The sequence below is a fragment of the Dromiciops gliroides genome, chromosome 6 (genome assembly GCF_019393635.1).
Source record: "Dromiciops gliroides isolate mDroGli1 chromosome 6, mDroGli1.pri, whole genome shotgun sequence".
NCBI classification, from domain to species: domain Eukaryota; kingdom Metazoa; phylum Chordata; class Mammalia; order Microbiotheria; family Microbiotheriidae; genus Dromiciops; species Dromiciops gliroides.
In genome coordinates this window covers 71,770-96,755 of record NC_057866.1, presented here as the reverse complement: position 1 = coordinate 96,755, position 24,986 = coordinate 71,770, and the positions used below count along the sequence as shown (strand labels likewise).

The 24,986-nt window shown below is 44.3% G+C and overlaps 1 protein-coding gene across 3 annotated transcripts in view; it reads left to right on the top strand.

Moving 5' to 3' along the window:
- The window catches only part of SIRT3 (sirtuin 3), a 28,822-nt gene extending 4,391 nt beyond the window's left edge, over positions 1 to 24,431 (top strand). For 2 of the 3 annotated variants that reach the window (XM_043971996.1, XM_043971998.1), the window contains 6 exons: positions 11,866 to 12,054; positions 12,164 to 12,396; positions 14,338 to 14,438; positions 15,716 to 15,877; positions 22,697 to 22,906; positions 24,205 to 24,431. In XM_043971996.1, the coding sequence (XP_043827931.1) occupies positions 11,866 to 12,054; positions 12,164 to 12,396; positions 14,338 to 14,438; positions 15,716 to 15,877; positions 22,697 to 22,906; positions 24,205 to 24,216 (907 nt within the window). In that variant the 3' untranslated portion in view covers positions 24,217 to 24,431. Of the gene's footprint in view, positions 1 to 11,865; positions 12,055 to 12,163; positions 12,397 to 14,337; positions 14,439 to 15,715; positions 15,895 to 22,696; positions 22,907 to 24,204 lie in introns of those variants that run through there. The other variant, XM_043971997.1, reaches the window with a different exon arrangement.
- Positions 24,432 to 24,986: the final 555 nt, after the last annotated feature.

Below are 24,986 nucleotides of genomic sequence, written 5' to 3'. Positions count from 1 at the left end.
AACATTTTTGATTTTTGATTTTTTTTTTTTTGGACAGGGCAGTGAGGGTTAAGTGACTTGTGCAGGGTCACTCAGCTAGTGTCAAGTGTCTGAGGCCAGATTTGAACTCAGGTCCTCCTGAATCCAGGGCCGGTGTTTTATCCACTGTGCCACCTAGCTGTTCCCCCCAATTTTTGATATTCATTTTCTATGGAACTTTTTGGCATAGTTTAATTTTCCTGATTATTTCTTTAATTAGGTATATTTTTGCTTTGAGATAATGATTGCTACCCCTGCCTTTTTCACTTTAGCTGAAGCATATTAGATTCTGCTCCAGGGGCAGCTAGGTGGTGCAGTGGATAGAGCACTGGCCCTGGAGTCAGGAGTACCTGAGTTCAAATCTGGCCTCAGACACTTGACACTTTCTAGCTGTGTGACCCTGGGCAAGTCACAACCCCAATTGCCTCACCAAAAACAAACAAACAGAAACAACAACAAAAAGATTCTGCTCCAGGCCTTTATTTTAACTCCCTATGTGTCTTTCTGTTTCAAATGTCTCTTGTAAACAACATATTAAGTCACTTAACCCTCATTGCCCTGCAAAAAATAAAGAAAAAAGAAACAACATATTGTTGGATTCTGACTTTCAATCCATTCTGCTCTCTAATTTTGTTTTATAGGTGAGCTCATCCCTTTCACATTCACAGTTAGGATTCCTAATGGTATACTTGATTTCATCCTATTTTCTTCTGTTTATCCTCTCTTTCTTCTGTCCCTCTTCAAAAGTCCGTTTTGTGGGGACAGCTAGGTGGTGCAGTGGATAAAGCACCAGCCCTGGATTTAGGAGAACCTGAGTTCAAATCTGGCCTCAGACACTTGACACTAGCTATATGACCCTGGGCAAGTCACTTAACCCTTATTGCCCAGGGGGAGGGGGAGTTAGAAAAAGTCTGTTTTGTTTCAAACCACTACCTCTATTAATCTACCTTCCTTTTTATCATCTCTTCTCCCCCCCCCCCCTGCCCTATACCTCCTATTTTCCTGTTGGGTAAGTTACATTTCTATACACAACTGGGTGTGTATATATTCTTTCCTTTTTGAGCCAATTCTGATGAAAGTGTGGTTCAAGCATTGCCCAAACCCTTACCCCTGTTCTTCCCTCCATTGTAAAACTTCTTGCCTCTTTTATGAGAAAATGTTCTCCATCCTACTTTTCCCTTTCCCTTTCTCCCAATTCATTCCTGTTTCTCCCTTTTTCATGTTTTTGCTGATGATTCTAACATAATGGATTTACTCATGTCCTCTGTGTTCCATAAACTCCTTTTAACTTCCCTAATAATGATAAAGTTCTTAGGAGTTACATGTAACATCTTCCCATATAGGATTGTAAACAGTTTAACTTTATTGAGACCCTTATTACTCTTTCATGTTTACCTTTTTATTCTTTCCTTAAGTCTTCTGTTTGAATGTCAGATTTTCAATTCAGCTCTGGTCTTTTCATCAGGAATGCTAGGAAATCCTCTACTTCATTAAATGTTCATCATAGGGGGCAGCTAGATGGTGCAGTGGATAAAGCATCAGCCCTGGATTCAGGAGGACCTGAGTTCAAGTCCAGCCTTAGATGCTTGACACTTACTAGCTGTGTGACCCTGGGAAAGTCACTTAATCCTCATTGCCCTGCAAAAAAACCAAAACAAAATGTTCATCATATCCCCTTGGAGGATTATACCTTGGTAGGTGATTATTGGTTGTAATCCTAGTTTCTTTGTCCTATGGAATATCATTCCAAGCCCTCTGCTTCTTTAATGTGGAGCCCACTAAATCTTGTGTGATACTGATCCTGGCTCCATGATATTTGAATTGTTTCTTTCTAGCTATTTGTAGTATTTTCTCCTTGACCTGGAAACTCTGGAATTTGGCTATAATATGCCTGGGAATTTTCATTTTGGAATCTCTTTTGGTAGATTCTTTCAATTTCTTTTTTACCCTCATGATCTAAGATATCAGGACAATTTTCCTATATCATTACTTGAAATATGATATCTGGTCTCTTTTGTTTTTGATCATGGCTTTCAGGTAGTCCAATAGTTCTTATCTCTCTAATTTCTAAGTCAGTTTTTTTTAATTATTATTATTTCTTGTTGTCTCATGGAGTCATTAGCTTCCATTTGCCCAGTTCCAATTTTTAAGTAATTCTTTTCTTCAGTGGTATTTTGTACCTCTTTTTCCATTTGGCCTAGTCTAGTTTTGAAGAAGTTGTTTTCTTCAATGAATTTTTGTGCCTCTTTTACCATTATTAGACCAATTCTATTTTTTAAAGATGTTATTTTCATCATTTTTTTGTGCATCTTTTACCAAGAGGTTAGTTCACCTTTCATCATTTTCTTGCATCACTCATTTCTTTTTTCAATTTCCCCCCTACTACTCATCTTTTTCTTTAACTCTTCCAGGAATTCTTGTTTGGCTTGGGTCTAATTAGCATTTTTCTCTGAGTTGTAGCTGTTTTCCACATTGTCGTCTTCTGCATTTATGTCTTGGTTTTCCCTGCCACTGTGGTAGCTTTTTATGGTCAAATTCTTTTTTTGTTGTTGTTGTTTGCTCATTTTATCAGCCTGTTTCTTGACTTTAAACTTTATGCTGAAGGTGGGCTCTGCTGATCTGGGTGTTAGGAAACACTGTTCCAAGCTTTCTCTTTTTTGTGCTGCTGTTTCCAGAGCTAGTTTGGGGGGGTGGGGTAGGTAGGTGTCTGTAAGTTATCATTTCTTCAAGGTGCTATGATCTAAAGAGAGGTGTAGTCACTGCTCTCTTGGTATCCACTTTGGTCTTTACCCAAAAAATTAAATTAAAAAATATATATATATTGGAGGGGTGTTTCCTTTTCTTAGTACTGCAGTTTTGTCATATTGGATTTAATTGTTCTTCGAATGTTTGATACAATTCATCTGTAGCTCCATCTGGTCCTAGAGTTTTTTCTTTGAGAGTTCATTCATGTATGTTCAATTTGTTTTCTGACACTGAGTTAAAGTCTATTTCTTCTTTTGTTAATGTAATTAAACATTCAGTTTCTGAGTTACTTTTCATTTCTAATATGAACAATTTGGTTTCCTTTTCTTTTTAAAAATCATAGGGTTTATCTATCTTACTAGGTTTCCCCCCCCGTTTCCCTGCAGGCACACATGCTAATGCTTCTCTTGGCCCTGGAACTGTGACCAGGACCTTTGCTCCCTTGTAACTGACCCTCAGTGCTCTTCTCTGCCATTGAACTGCAAGTTGGTAATCCAGTTGCCAGTCAGCGCCAGCTGTACCCAGTACCAGCCATGGGTCCCTGTAATCTCTTTCTGACCAGTTGTCTGATGCCCTTACTGTCTCTGGACTTGGAGCTCCCAAAGCTTCTGTTGCTGTTCCGGCCACCTTCAAGGTCTGCTGTTGGTACTGCCACTGTGTGTGCTGCACTCTGGGCTGGCCTCTAGCTCCATGTTTTCTTAGGCAGGAAAAATGTCTCACCATGATCTCTTGTTGACTCTGGCACTCCAAAGTTTGAATTGAGCCGTTATTTTAAGTGTGTTTGGAGGGAAATGTTGGGAGGGTTCAGCTGGGTGGCTGCCCCTAATCTGCCATCTTGGCTTCTCCCCTGCAGCATCATTTTTCACAATAACTAAATGTTGCAAAGCAAGTTGCAATCTATTGAGCTTTACACTGACCCTCTGAGGGAAGACATTGGTGGTAGAATGAGTGGCTTGTGATCCTCAGGGTTATCAGAGGGATCCTAGCACCAAAAGAAAATGGCTTTGTCTCACCTGTTCCATGGAATTTGCTAAGTCAGTGCTGGCTTTCCATTTATGTGCTCAAAAATGGTGCACCCCAATATAGTCCAGCTTCTGCAGGCAACTCAGTAGTTGCTGAGGAATTTTCAGAAGCACCTGAATAAAGGCCAGTTCTAACCGTGTTACTAAATTACTTCACTTTGGGACCCTCTCACCTTATGCTTACTGACCACATCCAGGAGGACCCTAGGAACAGCAACAGCTGCTACTCCTTCAGGGGTGGCCCTCAGCTCCCTGTTCAAGTACACAATCCACAAACATTGTTAAGTACCCACTAACTATGTGCCAACCACAGAAGGCACTGTTTCCCTGCCTTCACTGAGTGTACATTCTTTGGGGGAAAAACAGCATGTACATCTGTAAGTGTGTATAAAATATGAATAAGCTGCCCAGCAGTTGAGGGACCAGGAAAGGTATCAGAATTAGGGTACTTGAGTGAGTTTTAAGGTAATAAAGGAAGCATTCAAGGCATGAAGGCTCAGATAGCATGTGCTTCTGTGAGCCCAGAGACAGGAAGGTACCACATGTGAGGAAGAACAAGAAGGCAGTTAACAAGAATTGATTAAACTCTTGTTCAACATGGGATACAAAATGGGGGTTGGGGGGGTGGGAAAAAAGGCAAAAATAGTTCCTGCCCTCTAATGGAGGAAACAACATGAAAATATAGGACAGCATGTTTGCAAGAAACACACTTGGAATACAAAGATTCATGTAGAGTTAAGATGAAAGGCTGTGGGGGCAGCTAGGTGGCGCAGTGGATAGAGCACCGGCCGTGGAGTCAGGAGTACCTGAGTTCAAATCCGGCTTCAGACACTTAACACTTACTAGCTGTGTGACCCTGGGCAAGTCACTTAACCCCAATTGCCTCACTAAAAAAAAAAAAAAAAAAAAAAGATGAAAGGCTGAATGAAAATCCATGCTGCTTTAGTTGAATTTTGAAAAGCTGGTTTAGCAGTCATGATTATAAAAAAGGTTACAGTAAATGTATATATGGTTAAAATAATGATGGAGTTGGAATTAGGGTTATTACATCATGTTTAAAGGTATCATAGCTAATGAAAAAATGTCCATATATACACATACCACATATATGTGTAATATATTGTGTATTTCTCCATCAAAGAGAAAACATCTAAATAAAGGAAAAATTCATTGAATTTGACAGAAAACCAAAATAGTAAAATTTAAATGCTGGGGGACTAATGGTCCTCCCCAAATATAGACCTAGAAAGATATAACCAAAAGATAAAGGAGTTAAAAACCTGAACAGGGTTTTAGAAAAGTTAGAGATGTTGAATCTGGTGATTACAGAATAGGAATAGAGAGGAATTTATATAACTCTCAGCTGTACGTGACACATTTACAAAAAATAAGCATGTATTGGGGGGGAAAAACCTCATCAAAAAATGTGGATGAGTAGAAATACTAAATAAAATTTTTTTGTCACAATGCAATAAAAAACTCAATAAAGAACTCTTTTTTTCATAAAAGTATTTTATTATTTTCCAGTTACATGTAAAGATAGTTTTCAACATTTGTTTTCATAGGATTTTTAGTTCCAAATTTTTCTCCCACCCTTCCTCCCCTCTCACCTCCCCAAGATGGAAAGCAATCTGCTATAGGTTATATATGTACAATCACATTAAACATGATAAAGAACTCTTAAGGGAAGTATTTGGAGACTAAATAACATAACTTGGAAAAATGAATGTGTCAACAAATTATGGAAAATTGCAATTGTGAGATAACAGCACTTAGGAGATAGATATAACAAATGCAATTCTGAGGGGGAAATTTGTATCTAAATACTTTCATTAATAATAGAACAAATCAATTGAGCATGCAGTAGTAACTTTTAAAAAGGAACAAAACATTCCCACATAAGAAATAAAATAGAAATTATGAAAATTAAGAAGAGCATAATAAAAGTGAAAGCAAAAGACCATTGAATTGATAAAACTCAGGTGTGTTTTCTTTCTTTGGGGGGGGGGGGGGGACCTAGTAAGATAGATAAACCCTATGATTTTTAAAAAGAAAAGGAAACCAAATTGTTCATATTAGAAATGAAAAGTAACTCAGAAACTGAATGTTTAATTACATTAACAAAAGAAGAAATAGACTTTAACTCAGTGTCAGAAAACAAATTGAACATACATGAATGAACTCTCAAAGAAAAAATTCTAGGACCAGATGGAGCTACAGATGAATTGTATCAAACATTCGAAGAACAATTAAATCCAATATGACAAAACTGCAGTACTAAGAAAAGGAAGCACCCCTCCAATATATATATATTTTTAAATTTAATTTTTTGTTTTGTTTTGTTTTTAGTGTGGCATTTGGGGTTAAGTGACTTGCCCAGGGTCACACAGCTAGTAAGTGTTAAGTGTCTGAGGCCGGATTTGAACCCAGGTACTCCTGACTCCAGGGCCGGTGCTCTATCCACTCTGCCACCTAGCTGCCCCCAATATATTTTTTAAATTTATTTTCAGTTCGTCAAACAAAACAGGCATTTCCATAACAATACAATAAAAAATATGAGTACACGTGAAACTGCAAATCTACCCTGTTCAACTTGATATTCTCTCCAAATATATAGCAGTTATCATGCAAATTCTTTTTTCCCCCTTTTTCCTTCCTTTCCTCCCTTGCCAGAGATGACTACCATTAGACACAAATATCTATATGTATGTATGTGTATATATATAATATACATAGTGTGTATACATATATATAATTATTCTATACATATATTTACAAATTCTTTCTCTGATGCAAATATGGTCTTCATAACTAAACCAAGAAGAGACAAAGCAGACAAAACCCAACAGACTACTATCCCTAATGAATGTTGATGCAAAAATTTTAAACATAATGTTAGCAAGTAGGCTACAACAGCATAGAAAGATTATATACCATGACCAGGGTTGGATTTTATATAGTATTCATTTATCATAAGGAAGACTATGGTAAAAATTATTGGCGTTTAGCTGACTCATCTGGGAGGGGCCACACTTAGCCCACCCTGAAGTTATGCATGCTACTGAGGTCAGAAGGAGAAACCTCTCCACAGGCAGTTTTTTAAGGACCTCCTCTTTTGGGGGAGGAAGATTGAACGCTTGCTGAGGGGAGTCTGGGTCGCTTCCAGAACACTGGTTCTCCTCCCCCTGGGTGGTGAACAACTAGCTGACCTCCCAGGTGTGGTGAGTGAACACAAAAGCCCTGCATTCCTTTGAATTAGCTTAATTGGAAACGAGCTGGGGATTATATATTTAGGTTAGAGCGAGGAGAATTTATCTGTATTTCTTTTCCCCAATTTCCTTATCTTTGATTTTTATTAATTTCGCCTTTGTTGTTTAATTACTTCCCAAGTAATAAAATCTGATCCTTTTGTGGAAAAGAAGCTGTAAGGCTCCTTTCTTATTGGCCTGGGAGAAATATCTAAAAAGGCAGTTCAGAGGGGAGGGAGCTTTGAACCTAGAGGTCCCTCGTTATTTCCGGGACCCCAATATTTTGGTGAGTCACCCAATTAACTCTCCATATATTAAATTTGGCCCCCACAACTATAATAAAATATTAATAACAAAATCATGTTTATATTAGTATATGCTGAAAAGGCTTTTGACAGAATCCTAACCATTTCTATTAAAAACTAGAAATCATAGCAATAAGTAGACCTTTCCTTAACATAGTGAATAATATTTATATAGCTCTAAGAGCAAATATATATAATGGAGAAAAGTTAAAGGCCTTTCCAGTAAGATCAGGGATAAAGCAAGGATACCCATTATTATATTGATATTATTTAACATTTAGCAAACAGTACTAGAAATGCTGTGTCTCTAATGTTATCAGTAAGGCAAAAAAAAAAAAGAAATTGAAGGAATAAACATTGGCAGGAAGGAAACAGCTTTTTTCAGATACTATGATAGTCTTTTCAGAGAACTCAGTCAAATAAAAATTAAAATAGGAGGTGCCTATCAATTGAGGAGTGACTGAAAAAGTTATAGAATATGATTTGATGGAATACTATTTATGCTTTAAGAAATGATGAAGGGGGTAGTTTCAGAGAAACTTGAAAAAACCTATATGAACTAATACAAAGTGAAGTCAACAGAAACAGGACAATTTATATGGTAACAATGATATTTAAAATTTATTTACAATAATATAAAGACAAATAATTCTGAAAGCTTTAGGAACTGTGATCAACCACAAGAACTCTTACACACACACACACATTTCTTCCCCCGTCCATTCCATGTTAGAATTCCATTTTTAACATTTGGTTTTTATATTTAAAGTTTTGAGTTCCAAATTCTATCTCTCCTCCCCTCCCCCCTCCCTGAGATGATAAGCAATCAGACACAAAAACTCTTACTGGGCATACAGCCCATTGCCAGAGAGGTAATAGATGTAGATTGAGACATATTTTTCTTTTGAATATGGCCAATATGGGAAGTTGTTATGCTTAACTACTAAACTTAATGTTTGTAATGGGGTTTATTTTTCTTGCCTTCTCAATGAGGAGGAAGGGGTGAAGGGCCCAAAAACCTGTAGATCTGAAAATAAAATAAAATTGAATAAAGATTCTGTATAGATGAGAAAAAAAAAAAGAATTGAAACAATAGCTTCAGGAAAGTTCAGGCCATAAAATAAACCCTCAGTATTTCTGTATATAAACAACCAAATCCAGCAACAAGAGTTACAGAGACATTCCATTTAGAATAACTATAAAAAGCAGAAAATATTTGGGGATATATCTATCAAGATCCAACTAGGAGCTTGATGAATTCAACTATTAAATATTATGTGGAAATAATGACAAACCTAAACAATTGGAGGGGGATGAACAAATGTTATAAAAATGAAAATTCTGTTTAAATTAATGTACTTATTCAGTGCTGTACCAATTGGACTACCAAAAGAATATCTTACAGAGCTAGAAAAACAATAACAAATCATAATCAGAGGAATCAATGCTCAAGAATCTCAACTCAAACTGGTTTGGTATTGGTTAAAAAATGAGAGGTCAATCAGTAGACAATACACAGAGGAAAACAAACAGCAGCTTAGTGTTCGATGAACCCAAACACCCCAGTTACTGGCGGAAAGACTTGCTATTTGATAAAACCTCTGCAGATAATTGCAAAGTAGTCTGGCAGAAATTAGGGTTGAACCAGTGGCTCATACCATACACTAAAATGGATACATGACATACATACATACATATGTATATACACACACATACACACACCTAAATAGTCACATGGCCACATTATAAACAAATTATAGGAGCATGGAAAAAGTTACTTTCCAGATCTGTGGATATTACTAATCAAGTTACAGAGAAGATCACCCAAGATATGGTCACTTGATCATATATAATTAAAAAGTTTTTGCCCAAGCAAACCTATTGTAGTAAAACAACAGATAAATGGGAGAAATATCTTTGTAGCAACTTTCTCTCATAAAGGTCTCACATCCCTGCTATATAAAGAACTGATTTAAATTTGGTAAGACTAAGGACCGTTCCTCAGTAGATAAGTGGTCAAAGGATATGAACAGTCAATTTTCAGTGGAAGAAATCTAAGCTATCAACAACCATATCAAAAAAGTAAATAAATGCAAAGTAAAACAGCAAAGATGACAAATGGGGGAAATGACTAAAAGGTGGAGGGGCTGCAAGAAACCAGGCATCCTAATGTACTGTTGGTGGAGCTATGACCTGGTCAGCCGTCCTAGAAAGCAGTTTGAAAGTGTGGTGGGAAAGTTGCTGAAATATACATGTACACCCTTTGTCCCTGCTATTCCACTCCTAGTCTTAACCCCAAAGAAATAGAGGGAAACGGCCTATGTGTACAAAAACATAACACCCAAAATTCAGTCACCCATAATTGGACACTAAGCTGATGTCCTCCCATTGGGGAATGGCTAAACAGGTTGTGGCACATGAATGAAATAACTTCTAAGAAATGCTGAAAAAGCATGGCTTCAGAGGAAACTAAGAAAGCCTCTCTGAGCTGACATAAAGTGAAGTGAGCAGAGTTGGGAGAATTATTTGATGACAACAACTTTATAGAGAAAAATAATTTTGAAAGACTTTCGAACTCTGATTAATGTAATATCATGAGCTCCCCCCCCCCCATTGAACTAATTCATTCAGTGGTCAGAAGCAAAACACTGGTGAGAAGGGGCAGGACAAAAGGAGAGAGAAAAGTATAAATGAGGGGAAAAATAGGATGGAGGGAAGTACACAGTAATCTTAACTGTGAATGTGGATAGGATGAACTCTCCCATAAAAACCAGAATCCCACAGTATGTTTTTTTTACACAAAACACGTTTGAAGCAGAAAGATACACACAGAGTAAAGGGAAAAGGCTGGAGCAGAATATATTATGCTTCAGCTGAAGTAAAACAAAGCAGGGATAGCAGTCCTTAGCTCCAACTAAGCAAAAGCAAAAATCTAATTAAAAGAGATAAGGAGGGGCAGCTAGGTGTCGCAGTGAATAGAGCACCGACCTTGGATTCAGGAGAACCTGAGTTCAAATCCGGCCTCAGACACTTGACACTTACTAGCTGTGTGACCCTGGGCAAGTCACTTAACCCCAATTGCCTCACCAAAAAAAAAAGAAAAAAGAAAAAAAAAGATAAGGAAGGAAACTACATCTTCCTCAAAGGTACCATAGACAATGAAGTCATATCAATACTAAACATATATGCACCAAGTGGTACAGCATCCAAATTCTTAGAAAAGTTAAGTGAGTTATAGGAAGAAATAGACAGCAAAACTATTAGTGAGGGACCTCATCATCCCCACTCAGAACTAGATAAATCTAATCACAAAATAAAGAAGTTAAGGAGGTGAATAGAATTTTAGAAAAACTAAATATGATAGAAAACTGAATGGGGATTGAAAGGAATATACTATTTTTTCAGTGGTCCATGGCACCTACACAAAAATGAACTAGGAGTTAGGGCAGAAAAACCTTACAGTCAAATATAGAAAGTCTGAAAAAGTAAGTGCATCCTTTAAAGATCATGATGCTATAAAAATTATCTGTGATAAAGGGTCACTGAAGGATAGACCAAAATTAATTGGAAACTAAATAATCCCATCCTAAAGAGTGAGTGGGTCAGACATCAAATCATAGAAAATAATTTCATCAAAGAGAATGACAATAATGAGACAACATTCCAAAACTTAGGGGATGCAGTCAAAGTAGTTCTTACAGGAAATTTTATATCTCTTAATGCCTACATGAATAAAATAGAGAAAGAGGAGATCAGTGAACTGGATGTGCAACTAAAAAAGCTAGGGAAAAAAAAAAAGCTAGGAAAAGAACAAATTAGAAATCCCCAATTAAATACCAAATGAGAAATTCTGAAATCAAAGGAGAAATTGATAAAATTTAAAGTAAGAAAACTGTAGAATTAATAAATAAAACTAAGAGTTGGTTTGATGAAAAAACAAACCCAATAAAATAGATAAACCTTTGGTTAATTTGATTCAAAAAAGAAAGAAGAAAGTCAAATTGCCAGCATCAAAAATGAAAAGGGTAAATGAAATAATTCACGAGGATTGAACATAAAATGTATAAAGATCCATGCATTTTCAGATATAGCCAATGAGGGAATTTGTTTTCCTGGACTATGCAGCTATGTATTGAGGGCTTTTGCTGTTTCTTTTTAAATTTCCTTAATTTGGGCATGGGGGGCTAGTCAATGAATACATTTGTTAAGTGCCCACTCTGCCAGGCCCAAGGCTAGCAAGGGGGCTTACAAAAAGGGGTAGAAGACAGTCTCTGCCGGCATGGAAATGACTCCTGGACTGCCCCATGCAGGAAGGGGGAGCTTTCTGTCCCTTGTATCTGCTCACTCACCCATGAGTGCTCGAGCTATGGACACCACCTCGAGCGAGGGCTGTCCCAAGTGAGGGTCATGTGGCCACTGACCATGGTCAGGCGAGAGCTGGTTTCTGTTGGAGATGGAGTTGATGAGGGAAAGGGGAGGTGGGAGTGTGTGGGATGAGCTCTCATTCGTCACCTTGTTGCCCCCCAGCTTCCTGGGTGAGAAGCATGACCGCCTCTTCTCAGGGGCCTTGGGTGGCTGTGGAGCCGGAAGTGGCCCCGGGGGAGAGAAGCTCTCCTTGCAGGACGTAGCCGAACTGATTCAGACCAAAGCCTGCCAGAGGGTGGTGGTGATGGTGGGTGCTGGGATCAGCACCCCGAGTGGGATCCCAGACTTCAGGTAAGGAATGCCCTAGTCCCCCTTTTTCTTCTCCTGGCTCTCGCCCTGGGCCCTCTGCCTCAGGGCGGTTTACTTGCTGAGGGAGGCTGAGGCTCTTTTCCCTCCTCAGGTCTCCGGGAAGTGGCCTCTACAGCAACCTGGAGCAGTATGACCTCCCCTACCCTGAAGCCATCTTTGAACTGGACTTCTTCTTTCACAACCCCAAACCCTTCTTCACTTTGGCCAAGGAGCTCTATCCTGGGAACTACAAGCCCAATCTCGCCCACTACTTCCTCCGCCTGCTTCATGACAAGGGGCTGCTTCTGCGGCTCTATACCCAGAACATTGATGGGCTGGAGAGAGGTGAGTGCAGGCCTGCTCCTGATGGTAGTCTCTACATATGGGCCTGCCCACCCATCCACCCCCTGGCTTTCTTCTCTGTCCTGTGCCCAGGGCTTTCAAGGCAGACCCAACCAGTTTGGGTTTTTTTCCTAATACAATGATGATTTTCTGTTCATTGCTGAACAACAGCAGGAACAGTGAATGGTTAATGGGAGCAGGCAGAGGGGAAAAACTCTAGGGGCCAGCCCCTTCTCCCTTCTCCTGGGAAGACTCGGGAATACTGGGAAAAGAAAAATCTCCCCAGACAGCCTTGGGTGAAATCACCAGTGAAATTGGCCTGCAGTCCTTCCTACTGTGTGGGAAGAGCAGTCAAGATGCCAGTGGTCCCTGGATATGCTGGCCACTTTTTCAATTTGCTCAGCTCCCCTGAGGCCCACACGGGGTGGTCAGCTGGCTCTCACCACCCACTTCCATTTCTACCTTTTCTGCCCTCCTCCTGCCGCTGCCGGCGACCTTGCCTGCCTTCTTTTCTCTTCCTCTTGCTCTGTCCGCCCTGGCCCGGGGTCACATCTCCTCCTAGGGTGCTGCCGTAAACCAGTGCCTCACATTAAGTTATCTAAGCTCACCAGGGCCCTCGCTTGACGAGGCCACATTCCTTTGACTCTCCCCTGCCTGGCTCCCAACTTGTTTCACCCTGCTCCCTCAGACTCCCTATGCTACCTCCTGGCCTCACACCTTGGCCATTTGCTTGGAGTTTCATCTTCTCCCAGTTCTGTCCCCCCTCCTCTCTCCTTTGCTTTCCCCTCCCTCTGTGCCCCTGATCCGATCCCTTTCCATCTCCTTGAGGGTGGGGCCCCAGCAAGCCCCTGAGTCTCTCTGTTGCCTGGATCCTCTCCTTCTCTCCTTCAAAGTCTCTCCCTTTGGCCTGCCTTCTTTCTCCTGCATCTTTTCTCCCTTTCACACTCCTGAGGCCCTCTCCACCCCTCAGAGTCTGGCTCGTTCTGAGCCATCACCCTTTCTAGGGTCACCTAGAGCATGGGTGCCACCACCTTGAGCCCTGTTGCCTCCTTCTCGTTTTCCACCCTTAGCCTTCTGGTGGTCCTCTTGGCTCTCTCATCACTGCCTCCGAGCGCCTCTCCAGGCTCTGGGCTGGGGCCTCTTCTCCTTCATCACCACCCAACATCTGGGCTCTCTGCCCAGATGTGCTGGAGGCATACAACACAGACGGCACTTGGTGCCCCTCTGCTCCACCTGTGCTTGCATCCCCCACGCCTGACACAGTGCTTGGCACACAGTGGGTACCTAATAAATGCTGGTTGCCAGGGGGGTGGATGGCACTACCATCCTTGCAGCCTCCAAGCCGGCCTTACCTCCACCCCCATAGCTAGTGAGCTACTGGGTCTTGTCCTTTCTTTAGCCACATTAACTGAGCGCCCTGTGAGGCCCTGGGGTGCCAGCCCTCTTGCAGAACCCTGGCTCCCTATGGCCTTGGTTCCCTTGGTCTGTCCTTGACAGAGCTGACACAGGCTACTTGTCCCTGTCCTGCAGCCTTGCTCCCCTTCATGTACTCTGTGTTCCAGCCGGGCCGGCACTCTGAATGGTGCCCAAGCTCACCATTTGGTTTTGCCCAGGCTGGTTCCCATGCTTGGAGTGCTGTCTTCTTCTGGAGTCTCAGGTGCCCCCTCTGCTTCAGTTATGGGCAATGGCAGTGAGTGGGAATGAATTCCATTTGCCCTTTGTCCCTCTTGAGCTTTGGCAGTAAATTCTGTGGTCACCCGTGTCAGTTCCTTACTGCCTTGTACAGACAGGGACACTGAGCTCTCCTGCCGTGGCAGAATATCTGGCATAGGGAGGGCACGGGGCTTTTTCTGGCCAAAAAACCAGGCCCAGCAGTGGCAGTGGTGACTCTGGGTTACAATGTGGGTGGACTCACCTCATTACCTCTTTGCGTTTGGATTGCAGCAGCTGGCATCCCTGCTACAAAACTGGTGGAAGCCCATGGCACCTTTGCCTCTGCCACTTGCACTGTCTGCCGGCAATCATTTCCAGGGGAGGAATTTCGGGTGAGCGGCCTTAGTGCCTTGAGGGTATGGGCTGAATGAAGAGGGATGTTGGAGATGGAATAGGGTACCAGGATGTTCCTGTGGAGGGGGACGCCATGCTCCAGGGATAGCCTTTAGTCCACTGGACTAGGAAGATAGGAAGTTGTGCAGACATTCCTGTGGTGGGGCTGGGTGGGGCCCTCTGGCCAAGAGGTAAAGCCACCTAAGGGAGTCTTGTCCTAGCCACCATATAGTCAGGCTGCAGATGTCAGACTGCTGGGAATGGGATTGTGTTCCCAGGAGGGCGTGTCAACACGAATCAGGAAAGCAATGAGAAGGAATGGAGCACACAGTCTGGGAAGCCTGGGAGGCCAGGACAGCCATCATCCTCTTGACCCCCCAGGTGCTAAACCTGCACGTATTTCATGCCAGTCAGCCCATCTTATTACCCCTGCCTTCGGGGGTCTCTGCTCTCCCTTGCTTAGGAATAGCTTTTACCTCACCATATCTGTAAAGCACTTGGTGAACCTTAAAGGGCTTTAGAAAATCATGGTCATTGTTCCCTCTCCTGGGCTGACCTTGGGCCTCCAGTTGTCCAGGATGGAGACTTTGTGCTGGAGTCACACCGTGAGCCTGCCTGGGGGACTGGCCTCTGGGCTTCTGGCCCTCCCTGTCACCTGAAGGGAGGGGTTTCAACTTTAGAGAAGGAAAACGGTGGGCTGCTTGCCAGGCATGGGTTAGAGGGGATAGTTCCTTCCAACATTGAGATTCAGTGGTCCAATGTGGGGTGTGGGGGAGGGGGGGCCAGGAGGACAGGGAAGGTGGAAAAATCCCATGAGGCTTGAGGCCTAGAAGAACTTCTAACAATTAGAGGGATCGCCAAGAAAAACGGAGGGTCCTACTGATTAGCAAACCTCAAGCAGTGTCAGATTGAGCACCTTTTGGTCTCCCAGTAGGCTTTGAATGCTTGTTGGGAGACATTCTAGAAGTAGACATTCAGATGCAAGTTGAGATGGCATTTTAGAGCTGGATGCTGTCTCAAACACAAGATAGAGAACATAACCTTCTTGGAAAGAGTCGGCCATGCTGACCACTCTCTCTATTTATTTATTTATTATTATTTATTTTTTTCGAGAGGCAATGGGGGTCAAGTGACCTGCCCAGGGTCACACAGCTAGTAAGTGTTAAGTGTCCGAGGCCGGCTTTGAACTCAGGGCCTCCTGAATCCAGGGCCGGTGCTTTATCCACTGCGCCACCTCGCTGTCCCCTTACTGTTCTCTTGCTGAGTTTTCTTTCAGGTGGATGTGATGGCTGACAGGGTCCCCCGCTGCCCCATCTGTACAGGGGTCATCAAGCCTGACATCGTCTTCTTTGGGGAGCAGCTCCCACAAAGATTCTTCCTGTACATGGCTGACTTCCCCATGGCAGATCTGCTCATCATCATTGGGACCTCTCTGGAGGTCTGGAGACCCTAGGGGTAATGGGAATTCAGGAGAGGGCTCCAGGACAGGGATGGGGGAAAGGGGAAGGGTCAATGGGTACCTTGTGCTCTCTGCAATTCATGGGGTATCCAATATCAGGCTAGAGGCCCTTCAGCAGAAAATATGCTAGAGTAAGGGATCAAGGTTGGACTGTGACCATGGAAAAGAAAGGATGAATCACTAGTCTGCTAGCACTGGGTAGAGCTCAGACATGCTGGTGCCTCCCTCACCAGTTAGAGCAGCTGAGGTGATCAGGAGACCATGGTCTGCTGTGCCAGTGAAACACGGGCCACATGGCAGCAGTAGTGAGTGGATTCTGAGTGGATTGGGTATCTTTGGCCAGAGGAAAGTCTGCTGTTCACCCTGTGCCAGACAGTACCAGTCAGCATTTCATTGTGATTCAGATACCCAGGTGATCCTCCAACCTGTCAGTCCACTTCTCTCTCTCCTTTGTTCAGAGTACCCGAGTACAACAGCAGATCCTGGGGCTTCTGGGTTCTGTCCTGGGCTCTGCTCTCTCTACCCTCCCAGAGGGTTCAGTGATCACCTCTACACAGACGACACCCAGCTCTGTTGAGATGGTCCTCGCGTTTTGGCGGAGCTCCAGTGCTGCCCATTGCCTTGGCCATCTTTTTTTTTTTTTTTTTTTGGTGGAGCAGTGAGGGTTAAGTGACTTGCCCAAGGTCTGTCAAGTGTCAGAAGTCAGATTTGAACTCAGGTCCTCCTGAATCCAGGGCCCGTGCTTTATCCACTGCACCACCTAGCTGCCCCGCCTTACCCATCTTGAACGTGACACATCTAACTTTGTCCCCAAACTCTCCCTTCAGACTTCCCTGTTGTTACTGGAGCTCAGTAGAGCCATCAGCCCTGGGAGTTCAGGAACTCAGTAGACTAGGAGGTCAGGGTGCCTATTCTGAAGTCTCCATGGGTGAGGTCAGGGCTTGGCCCCTCCCCCAAAATTTTCCCATACTTATTTTTTTATTTACTTATGTACATGCTATCTTTTCCTATAGTATGTAAGGCCCTTGGGAGGAGGGATTGTGCCATTCTGTGTCCTCATGGCACAGCCCAGAGCCTGGCACTGGAGTGGGGAGAGATTCAAGGTAGTGACACCACTTAAGAGGGTTTGGATTAGTCCCCGGGAGACCAGAGGAAGGCTACTGGCAAAATTAATACAACTTAGCAACTGATTGGCTTTTTGGCTAAGGAAGGAAGAGTGAGTTGGAGGAGTCTGGGAGATGGGGAGCACAGTGGGGCCCACAGCAGAAACAAGTTTGGTGGAAGAATGAAATGGGTCCCAAGGTAAATCCAGAAGGCATGGATGGATGGAGAGAGCTCCAGCCCAATCCCTTCCAACACCCAAACGCCACATTCATTTCTGCTGGTCCAGGGGGTCTCGACTCTGCCCACACGTTGTCCCTTCTCTTTCTCCCCCTCTACCTGCTATGCATCTCTCCCCAGCTCCCTAATATGCTTCCTTTTCTGTCTGTCTAACTCATTTTAAAAAGGTGATTTTTTTCTTGGAATATATATTTTCCATTAAATATTTCCCAACGACATCTAAAATGTTAACATTCGTCTTTTAAAATTTTGAGTTCTAAATTCTCTCCCTCCCTCTCCCCCTCTCCCCTCCTTGAGAAAAAAAGCAATTTGATATCAATTATGGGTATGTGTGATGTCATGCAAAACGTATTCCCATGTTAGCCATGTTGCAAAAGAAACAGACCAAAAACCCCAAGAAAAAGAAAGGGTGGGGGAAGGCTGCTTCCGTTTGCACTCAGTTCCTCAGTTCTCTCTCTGGAGGTAGAGAGCACTTTCCATCGTAGATCCTTTGGAATTATCTTGTATCATTGTCTGGATCAAAAAAGGGCAGAAGGTTTAATATTCTGAGTTTGACAAGAATCCAGACAGTGGCTTCTGTGAATATCTGCTGCATTCGCTGAGTTTTGTAGATAATAAACTCAGCATGTTGGTCCCAAAGCTGTTCTGCTTTTCTCAGAACTGTTCATCAGCAGTTTGTTCATCAGTATTCATGTTGGTCTGTGGTTGTCTTTCCTTACTTTGGTTCACTCTGATTTATTCACCTTCCATAAGGAGCTTAAATAGGCTCTAAGAATGGGAGGAAGGGAGCCATGTGTCATATCTGGAAAGGTGGCTTGGGTCAGGTGATAGCCATATTTGTCTCATAGCAGGAATGACCCACTTTTTAAAACGATGTATGTAATATTGGAATTAATTGGTTTTCAAATATTTGCCCCATTTCATTTTTTAAAAAATAGATTTTTGGGGGCATATCTTTTTATAAGGCTGAGGGCTGATTGAACCAGTGTAATAACCTCTTCCCACTTAGCCCTGATGCTTCTATCAGATAAAGATACAGCTTCTTGGATCAACCAGTCAAAGGGTGAGACATATGTACAAGGATGTTGCAAGTACTTTCCCAGATCTGTTTTAAATGGTTGATGGACCTGAAGCCTCTCTGGGGTTGTATAAAGTCAGAATTGGAGACTGAAGGTTCTGTTTCTGAGAGGAATGAGTCAGAGCCTCGAGAACAGAGTTGGAAAGAAAAGGTGAAAAGAGAAAGACATCTAGGGTTGATCTTGGGCAGGGAAGAGAGAGGTGGAAGGAGGCCATTGGCCCCTCTAGGCTTCTTCCAGCACAAGATTCAGGCTGAAGGCCCAGGGACTGAGGGGGTGGGAGGAGGTCTCAAGAAGTGGCTGGCTCCTTCCCCAGCCTCTCCTACCAAACATTTCCAGTATCATCCCGAAGTCTGAATTTGTCTCAGCCACCAAAAAAAAAAAAAGGGGGGGGGTGGTTAGTTGGAGATTAAGAGAAATTCAAATTAAAGTGAGGAAAAGCAAACCTCTGCCTTCTTGTTAGGCATTTCTCTTCCTGGGGGCTGTGGGTGATTTTATTTAATAGTATTCCCTAAGGCAGCTGAGATAGGAGCCACATGGGTTTGCACGGCCATTATATTTCCCCCTAGGCATCCAACGAGCCAATTATTGTTGGTTACCTCTTCAGAGACAGAGAGGGATAGGAAGGAAAGCTAGCTGACAATTATTGCTGGCGGCTTGTGTCCACCCAAGTGATAGTCACAGATGCCAACCTTTGCAAAGGAGTAGGATGCATCTTCTGTCTCATCTTTGGGGCCAGGTTTGGTCTTTATGATTTTACATTCAGCTTTTTTCTCCATTTAAAAAGATTTTGAGTTCCAAATTCCCTCCCTTCCTGACGTCCTTCCCCTACCCATTGAGAAGGCAAGGAATATGATATCAATTATGCTTGGGGAGTCATGTGAACCATTTTCATATTAGCCATGATGGGGGAGAGAAGCAAGAAAAATAAAGAGAGTGAAAAAAGTCGGCTTCCACTCTGCACCCAGAGTTCATCAGTACTCTCTCTGGAGGTGGGCAGCATTTTTCATCATGGGTCCTTCTAGTTGTCTGCATCAGAGTAGCCAAGTCTTCCAGAGTCCATTATCCTTACAATGTGGTTGTTACTGTACACACTGTTTCTGCTCACTTTGCTTTGCATCAGTTCATGTAAGTCTTTTTAGGTTTTTCTGAAACCATCCTACTCATAATTTCTTACAGCATAATAGTTTTTCATCACAATCATAAACCAAAACTTAGCATTCATTGTTTCCTTTTTTGGTAAGGCAGTGGGGGTTAAGTGACTTCACAGCTAATAAGTGTCAAGTGTATGAGGCCAGATTTGAACTTAGGTCCTCCTGACTCCAGGGCCAGTGTTCTACCCACTGCACACCTAGCATTCAGTTCTGATTGTTTCGTGGTTCTCTCCACTACATTGTTATAGTCATTGTGTATATTCTCACTTTTAATGCTATTTTGTCCTGGAGTCTCTCCTTTCTTCCCCCTCCCTATCTTTGGGCATTTATTTTTGGCTTGTTTGATTTCTTTTTCTGAGATTGGGCCATTTAAATTCTGTTGGTAGTTCTTCTAACAAGAACATTTTCTATCATTGTAAACATTCCTACATTTCATTTAAGCTGTTGGTTTTGTTGGCATATAATTGGGCAAAATTGTTTCCACTAATTTCTTTTATTTCCTCTTCCTTTGTTGTGAATTCTATTTTCATTTTTGATATGGACAATTTTGCTTTCCTTTCTCTTTCCCTGTCTTATTAGGTAACAGTTTATTTGATTAATTTTTCCAAAAATAATTCAGCTTGTAATTGTATTAATTTATTAATTCATTTTTTTTGCATATTTCTCTGTTCTTTTTCTTTTGTTGGTAAGGATTTAGAGATGTCATTTTTTCCCTGTTACTTCCCCGGGTACAACCCACAATTTTTGGCATATTGTCTCCTTGTTGTCACTTTCTCTGATGGAATTATTGGTTGTTCTCTTGGCCTGTTCTGTGATTCCCTAAATGACTGAGTCCGTGTCTGCATTGGAACCCTTTCTCCAAATATTCTTTGTTGACGATCCTTTTCATTGTGTCAGTAGAGAATGCGTCTTATTACTTCTGCTTTTCCTAGTTTGTTAATGAGGTTTGAATGTCTCAGTACATGATCAGTTTTTGCGAAGGACCCATGTGTGGCTGAGAGCAAGGTATTTGTGAGGTAGGATCTAGGAGTTAGGGGGAGGCCTGCACACTGCCCACCCCCAAAAAGAGAGAGGGGAATCCCTCTTCCCAGTGCTGTTGGAGGTGTGTCTGTCTACATGTACACATCAGCACAGCCTCAGTGTCTGATCTCTGCCCTCAAGGAGCTCCCAGTTCACTGGGGGCGGCCACCTGCAAACAAAAAGACAAAGCAATTTATATGGGCAGGATAACAGGGAAGGAAGGAAGAGAGGGAAGAAGCTGGACTTCAGAGGGGTGAGGACGGCTTCCTGTAGAAGTGGGATTTTAGCTGGAACTTAGAGGAAGCCTGGGAGAGAACATTCCAGGTCTGTGGGATGGCCAGAGAGAATGCCCAGAGCCGAGAGATAGACTGCCAAGAGGCCAGGTCGGTGACAGGATCAAAGCAGATGGGATAGGGGAGGAAAGTGGAAGGAGACTGGAAAAAAAGATGGGGATGGGGAGCTGGGTCCAGAAGGGCTCTGAAGGTCAAACAGAGCATCTGTGTTTTAGGACAGCCCCTTTTAGGGGCAGCTAGGTGGCGCAGTGGATAAAGCACCGGCCCTGGATTCAGGAGGTCCTGAGTTCAAATCCAGCCTCAGACACTTGACACTTACTAGCTGTGTGACCCTGGGCAAGTCACTTAACCCTCATTGTCTCACACACACACACACACACACACACACAAAAGGACAGCCCCTTTTGGGGCTGAATGGAGGATGGATTACAGTGGGGAGGCCTTGAGGCCAGCAGGTCCTGATCCAGGACAGTGGCAGAGGAGAAAAGGGAGGGTATAGGAGAGATGAAGGGACGGAGAGAATTTGGAACTGAATAAAAATGGAGAAATCGTTGTGCTAATTCTTTAAAAAAAAAAAAGGTAAAGTTGGCAGGCCTTGGCAACAGGCTGGATGTAGGGGTCCGGGTAAGAATTATCATGGACTTTGCAAGGGGTCAGTTTGGGTAAGATCCCCCCTTCTGAGATGTTTCCCTCCATGAGGAGCTTGGATAGATTCCAGAGTGTGAGAAGAACAGTGGGTAATGTCAGGAGGGGGTGAAGGTTCTAAATGCCAAATAGAAGAATTTACCTTGAGATGGATTAAAGGGGAAGGACCCCTGAGGAAGCTCTTGCCGTGGACCATGTGAGAGGTGAGACATTGAACTTAGAAAGGGAGATGGGTGGAGAAAGTTGATGACCTGCAGTCAGAGATGTCCCAGGGCAGTTCTGTGGGAGCTGATGAGGTCCCTAAGTGAGAATAGAAAGAGACAAGGGGCCCAGGGCAGAGCCTGTACCTTGGGGACAGCCAAGCCAAGGAGCAGCAGGAGAGAGGACAGGTGTGTGGTGAGGCAATTGGGGTCAAGTGACTTGCCCAGGGTCACACAGCTAGTAAGTTTTCAGTGTCTGAGGCTGAATTTGAACTCAGGTCCTCCTGAATCCAGAGCCGGTGCTCTATCCACTACGCCACCTAGCCACCCCTACCTGCATTTCTCAGTACATCCCTCCTCCCCCACCTCCAAGACAGGCGTCACTTAGAACAAGGAAGCTCAGAAAATAGTTGAACAAAACAAACCGGCCTCATGAGAGCTTTTCAAGGATGGGGTAACCCAGGTGTTTACATCGGTGAAGGAGCCAGGAGACCCAAGAGATTGGAGATGAGAGAGAAGGGGCTGGGGTGGGATTGAGTCCAGGCTGGGAAAGAGGCAGGTGAGACAAGGGGTGGCAGGCACATGGCCTTGGGCAAGGGAGGTGTGAGAGAAGAGAAGGTTTGAAACATCCAAAGTGGGGGCAGGGAGGGGGGACTTTCCCCTTCTCTCACTGCCTCCCATTCAGTCAGTCAACTAGTCAGCGAGCATTTATGAAATGCCTACAATGTGCCAGGCACTGTGCTGAGCACTGTCTGGGGACTCCTGCCTCTGGCCACCCCCCCCCCTCCGACAGTGGCAGAACCAGGAGCATGAGGGAGGCAAGAGAAACATCCTAACAGAAGTGTCAGAAAGGAAGTGAGTGCCCCGTTGTTGGAGGGGTGCGAGGAGAGGTCACATCTCATGTTGGAGCCTTATCTTTCAGGGATGTGGGTTGGATAAGATGCCTCAGTTGCTTGCTTGCTCTGTGATGCAAGATTGGTGGGGGGGGGGTCTCTGTATAGCCACTCCTAGAACTTTCGGGGCTTCTGAGAGATGGTCCAGTGATGTGAGCCCCTCGCCACTGCTTTAGGTGGAGCCTTTCGCCAGCCTCTCTGAAGCATCCAGGAGGTCTGTCCCTCGAGTGCTGATCAATCGGGAGCTGGTGGGACCCTTTGCTTGGAGGCCTCGTCACAATGATGTGGCCCAGTTGGGAGACATCATTGGCGGGGTGGAGGCCCTGGTGAAGGCCCTGGGCTGGACCAAGGAGATCAAGGACCTTGTCCAAAGAGAGACCAACAAGGTAGGGGAGGTCTGGGAGACTGGGGGATGGGAGCACTACATGAGGTCATTTCAGCCTCTCTCAGGAATGGTGGAAGTTGAAATACCCAGTGATCATTAAAAATAAAGATGTGGGTAGTACCTGGGCTGAGCAGTTTACCATTATTGCCTCATTTGATCCTCACAACCACCCGGAAAAGGAGGTGCTGTTAAGATCCCCATCTTACAAATGAGGAAACTGAGGTAGACAGTGCTAAAGTGAGTTCTGTGCACCTAGCAAATGTCTGATTCAGGATTTGAACTTGGGACCCCCTGACTCCAGGCCCCTCTAGCTGCCCCTGTATATAAGAAGACCTGTTTTTATCCTTTCTTTTACATGCTCGCCTCTGAGGGGTATTAGGCTGACCTCTGTATTTGGGTCAGCACCCTGCAGGAAGCAGGCCTGATGCTGCTGGCTGTGTCACTCGTCTTCCCTGGGAATCTATGTGGAAGGGAACCAACCCCTGCCCTTCTCCCTGCTGGGGGAGGTGGGGATGGCACAATGTGGAAACAGAGGATGGCTTGCGTGTCCACATTGCCCGGGGTGGGGGCAGGGAAGGCTTCCTGGGCACTCAGGCCGTGGTAGAAGGTGGAGAGCCCTGCCAGCCACAGCAGTGAAGCTGTGAGAGGCAGAGGCTGGGAGGGTTTGAGATGCCCAGCTGAGGAGGAGTGAATTGGGCACCCTTGTGCTTTGGCAGCTGTGCTGAGAACCAGGAGCACTGAGGCAAGAAAAGGGGGGGTGGCTGTGAGTGGCACCTCTGCTTGCTCCCCCCCTCCCATTTCTCTTCACTCTCATCCGTCTCTCTGACTTTTCTCTTTCCTTTGACCATCTGTCTCCTTCCCCCCTCCATTTCTACCCCTCCCTCCCTGCCTCCTTCCTTTTCCTCTTCTCTCCCTGTCTCCCCCCTCCGTCTGTCTCTGTCTCTGTCGCTCTGTCTCTCCCTGTCTCTGTCTCTGTCCAGAGTGAGTACAATGACTTTTTCCCCACTTGAACATGAAAGCAGTTCCCATGGCCCCCTAGACTCTCCAGATAGCAAATGTCTCCTTCCTTTAAGCAATCCTGCAAAGAGGTTACTTAGGTGTTAGGGGGCTGACACAAGACTATTCATGGAAAAGGACACGGTCAGAGTGTGAAGTGACCGTGGTTAGGCTGCCCGGCTGGGGAATGGGCCCTGGGTGCCTTCAGCGTCACCCTCTCCTCAAGGGGCATAGTGCCAGGCAGAGGAGGGAGGGTTGGAGTCTAGATCTTGTTCCTTTCTCAACACTCATTTCCCCCTCTAGGACATCCTCTGAGAGGCGGTGTGGATGGACCAGGATCCAGGGTGGGTCTGGTGCAGTTCATGCTTGCCCAGACCCCACCACTGCCACCTCCAGCCCAGGGCTCTAGCTGCATCCCTGCCACTCCCTTCCTTCGTCTGAGTCATGAATTCAGGATCTCTGGTGGAAGCCTTGTCTCTCAATAGTCAATAAACATTTATTAAGCATCTACAAAGGGCTAAGCACGGACACAAATCTGGACAGTCCCTGACCTCAAGGAGCTTACAATCTAAGGGGAAGATTACTGAAAGTTGAAAAAGGGTTGTGTGTGTGTGGGGGGGGGAGGGGTTTACTCAGTGTGCAGGCCTGTGGAGAAGTCAGAGGAGTCCCTGATGAGTGCAGCCAGTTGGGAAATGAGATGTTTGGGGAGATTCCAGGCTTGGAGAAGGCTGTGCCTCCATCCTCCAATCAGCATCTGAGGCACCAGTTTCCCAGTGATGAGTTTGCTGGAGGCATCTTTGCTGTGAAGCTGGGATCCAGGGGCTGAAGGGGGCACTGGGGAGGGTGTGGTTGATCAGGCCTTAAACTGGTACTCAATCTGAATTAAACAGAAAGTGCACAGAGCCTCAAGGACAAGATTGGGAGGAGGAAGGAACAGGCCAAATCAGCAGCTGTCCCTGGGGTTCTTCCAAAGGGACCATCTTGGGAGCAGCAGGAGTGCTGTTGGACTTCCTGTATCCTGTGGCCTCGCTGTGGGGGCAAGGCAGTACCTGCCTGTTCATAGAACCTGAGCCAATGGGTGGAGA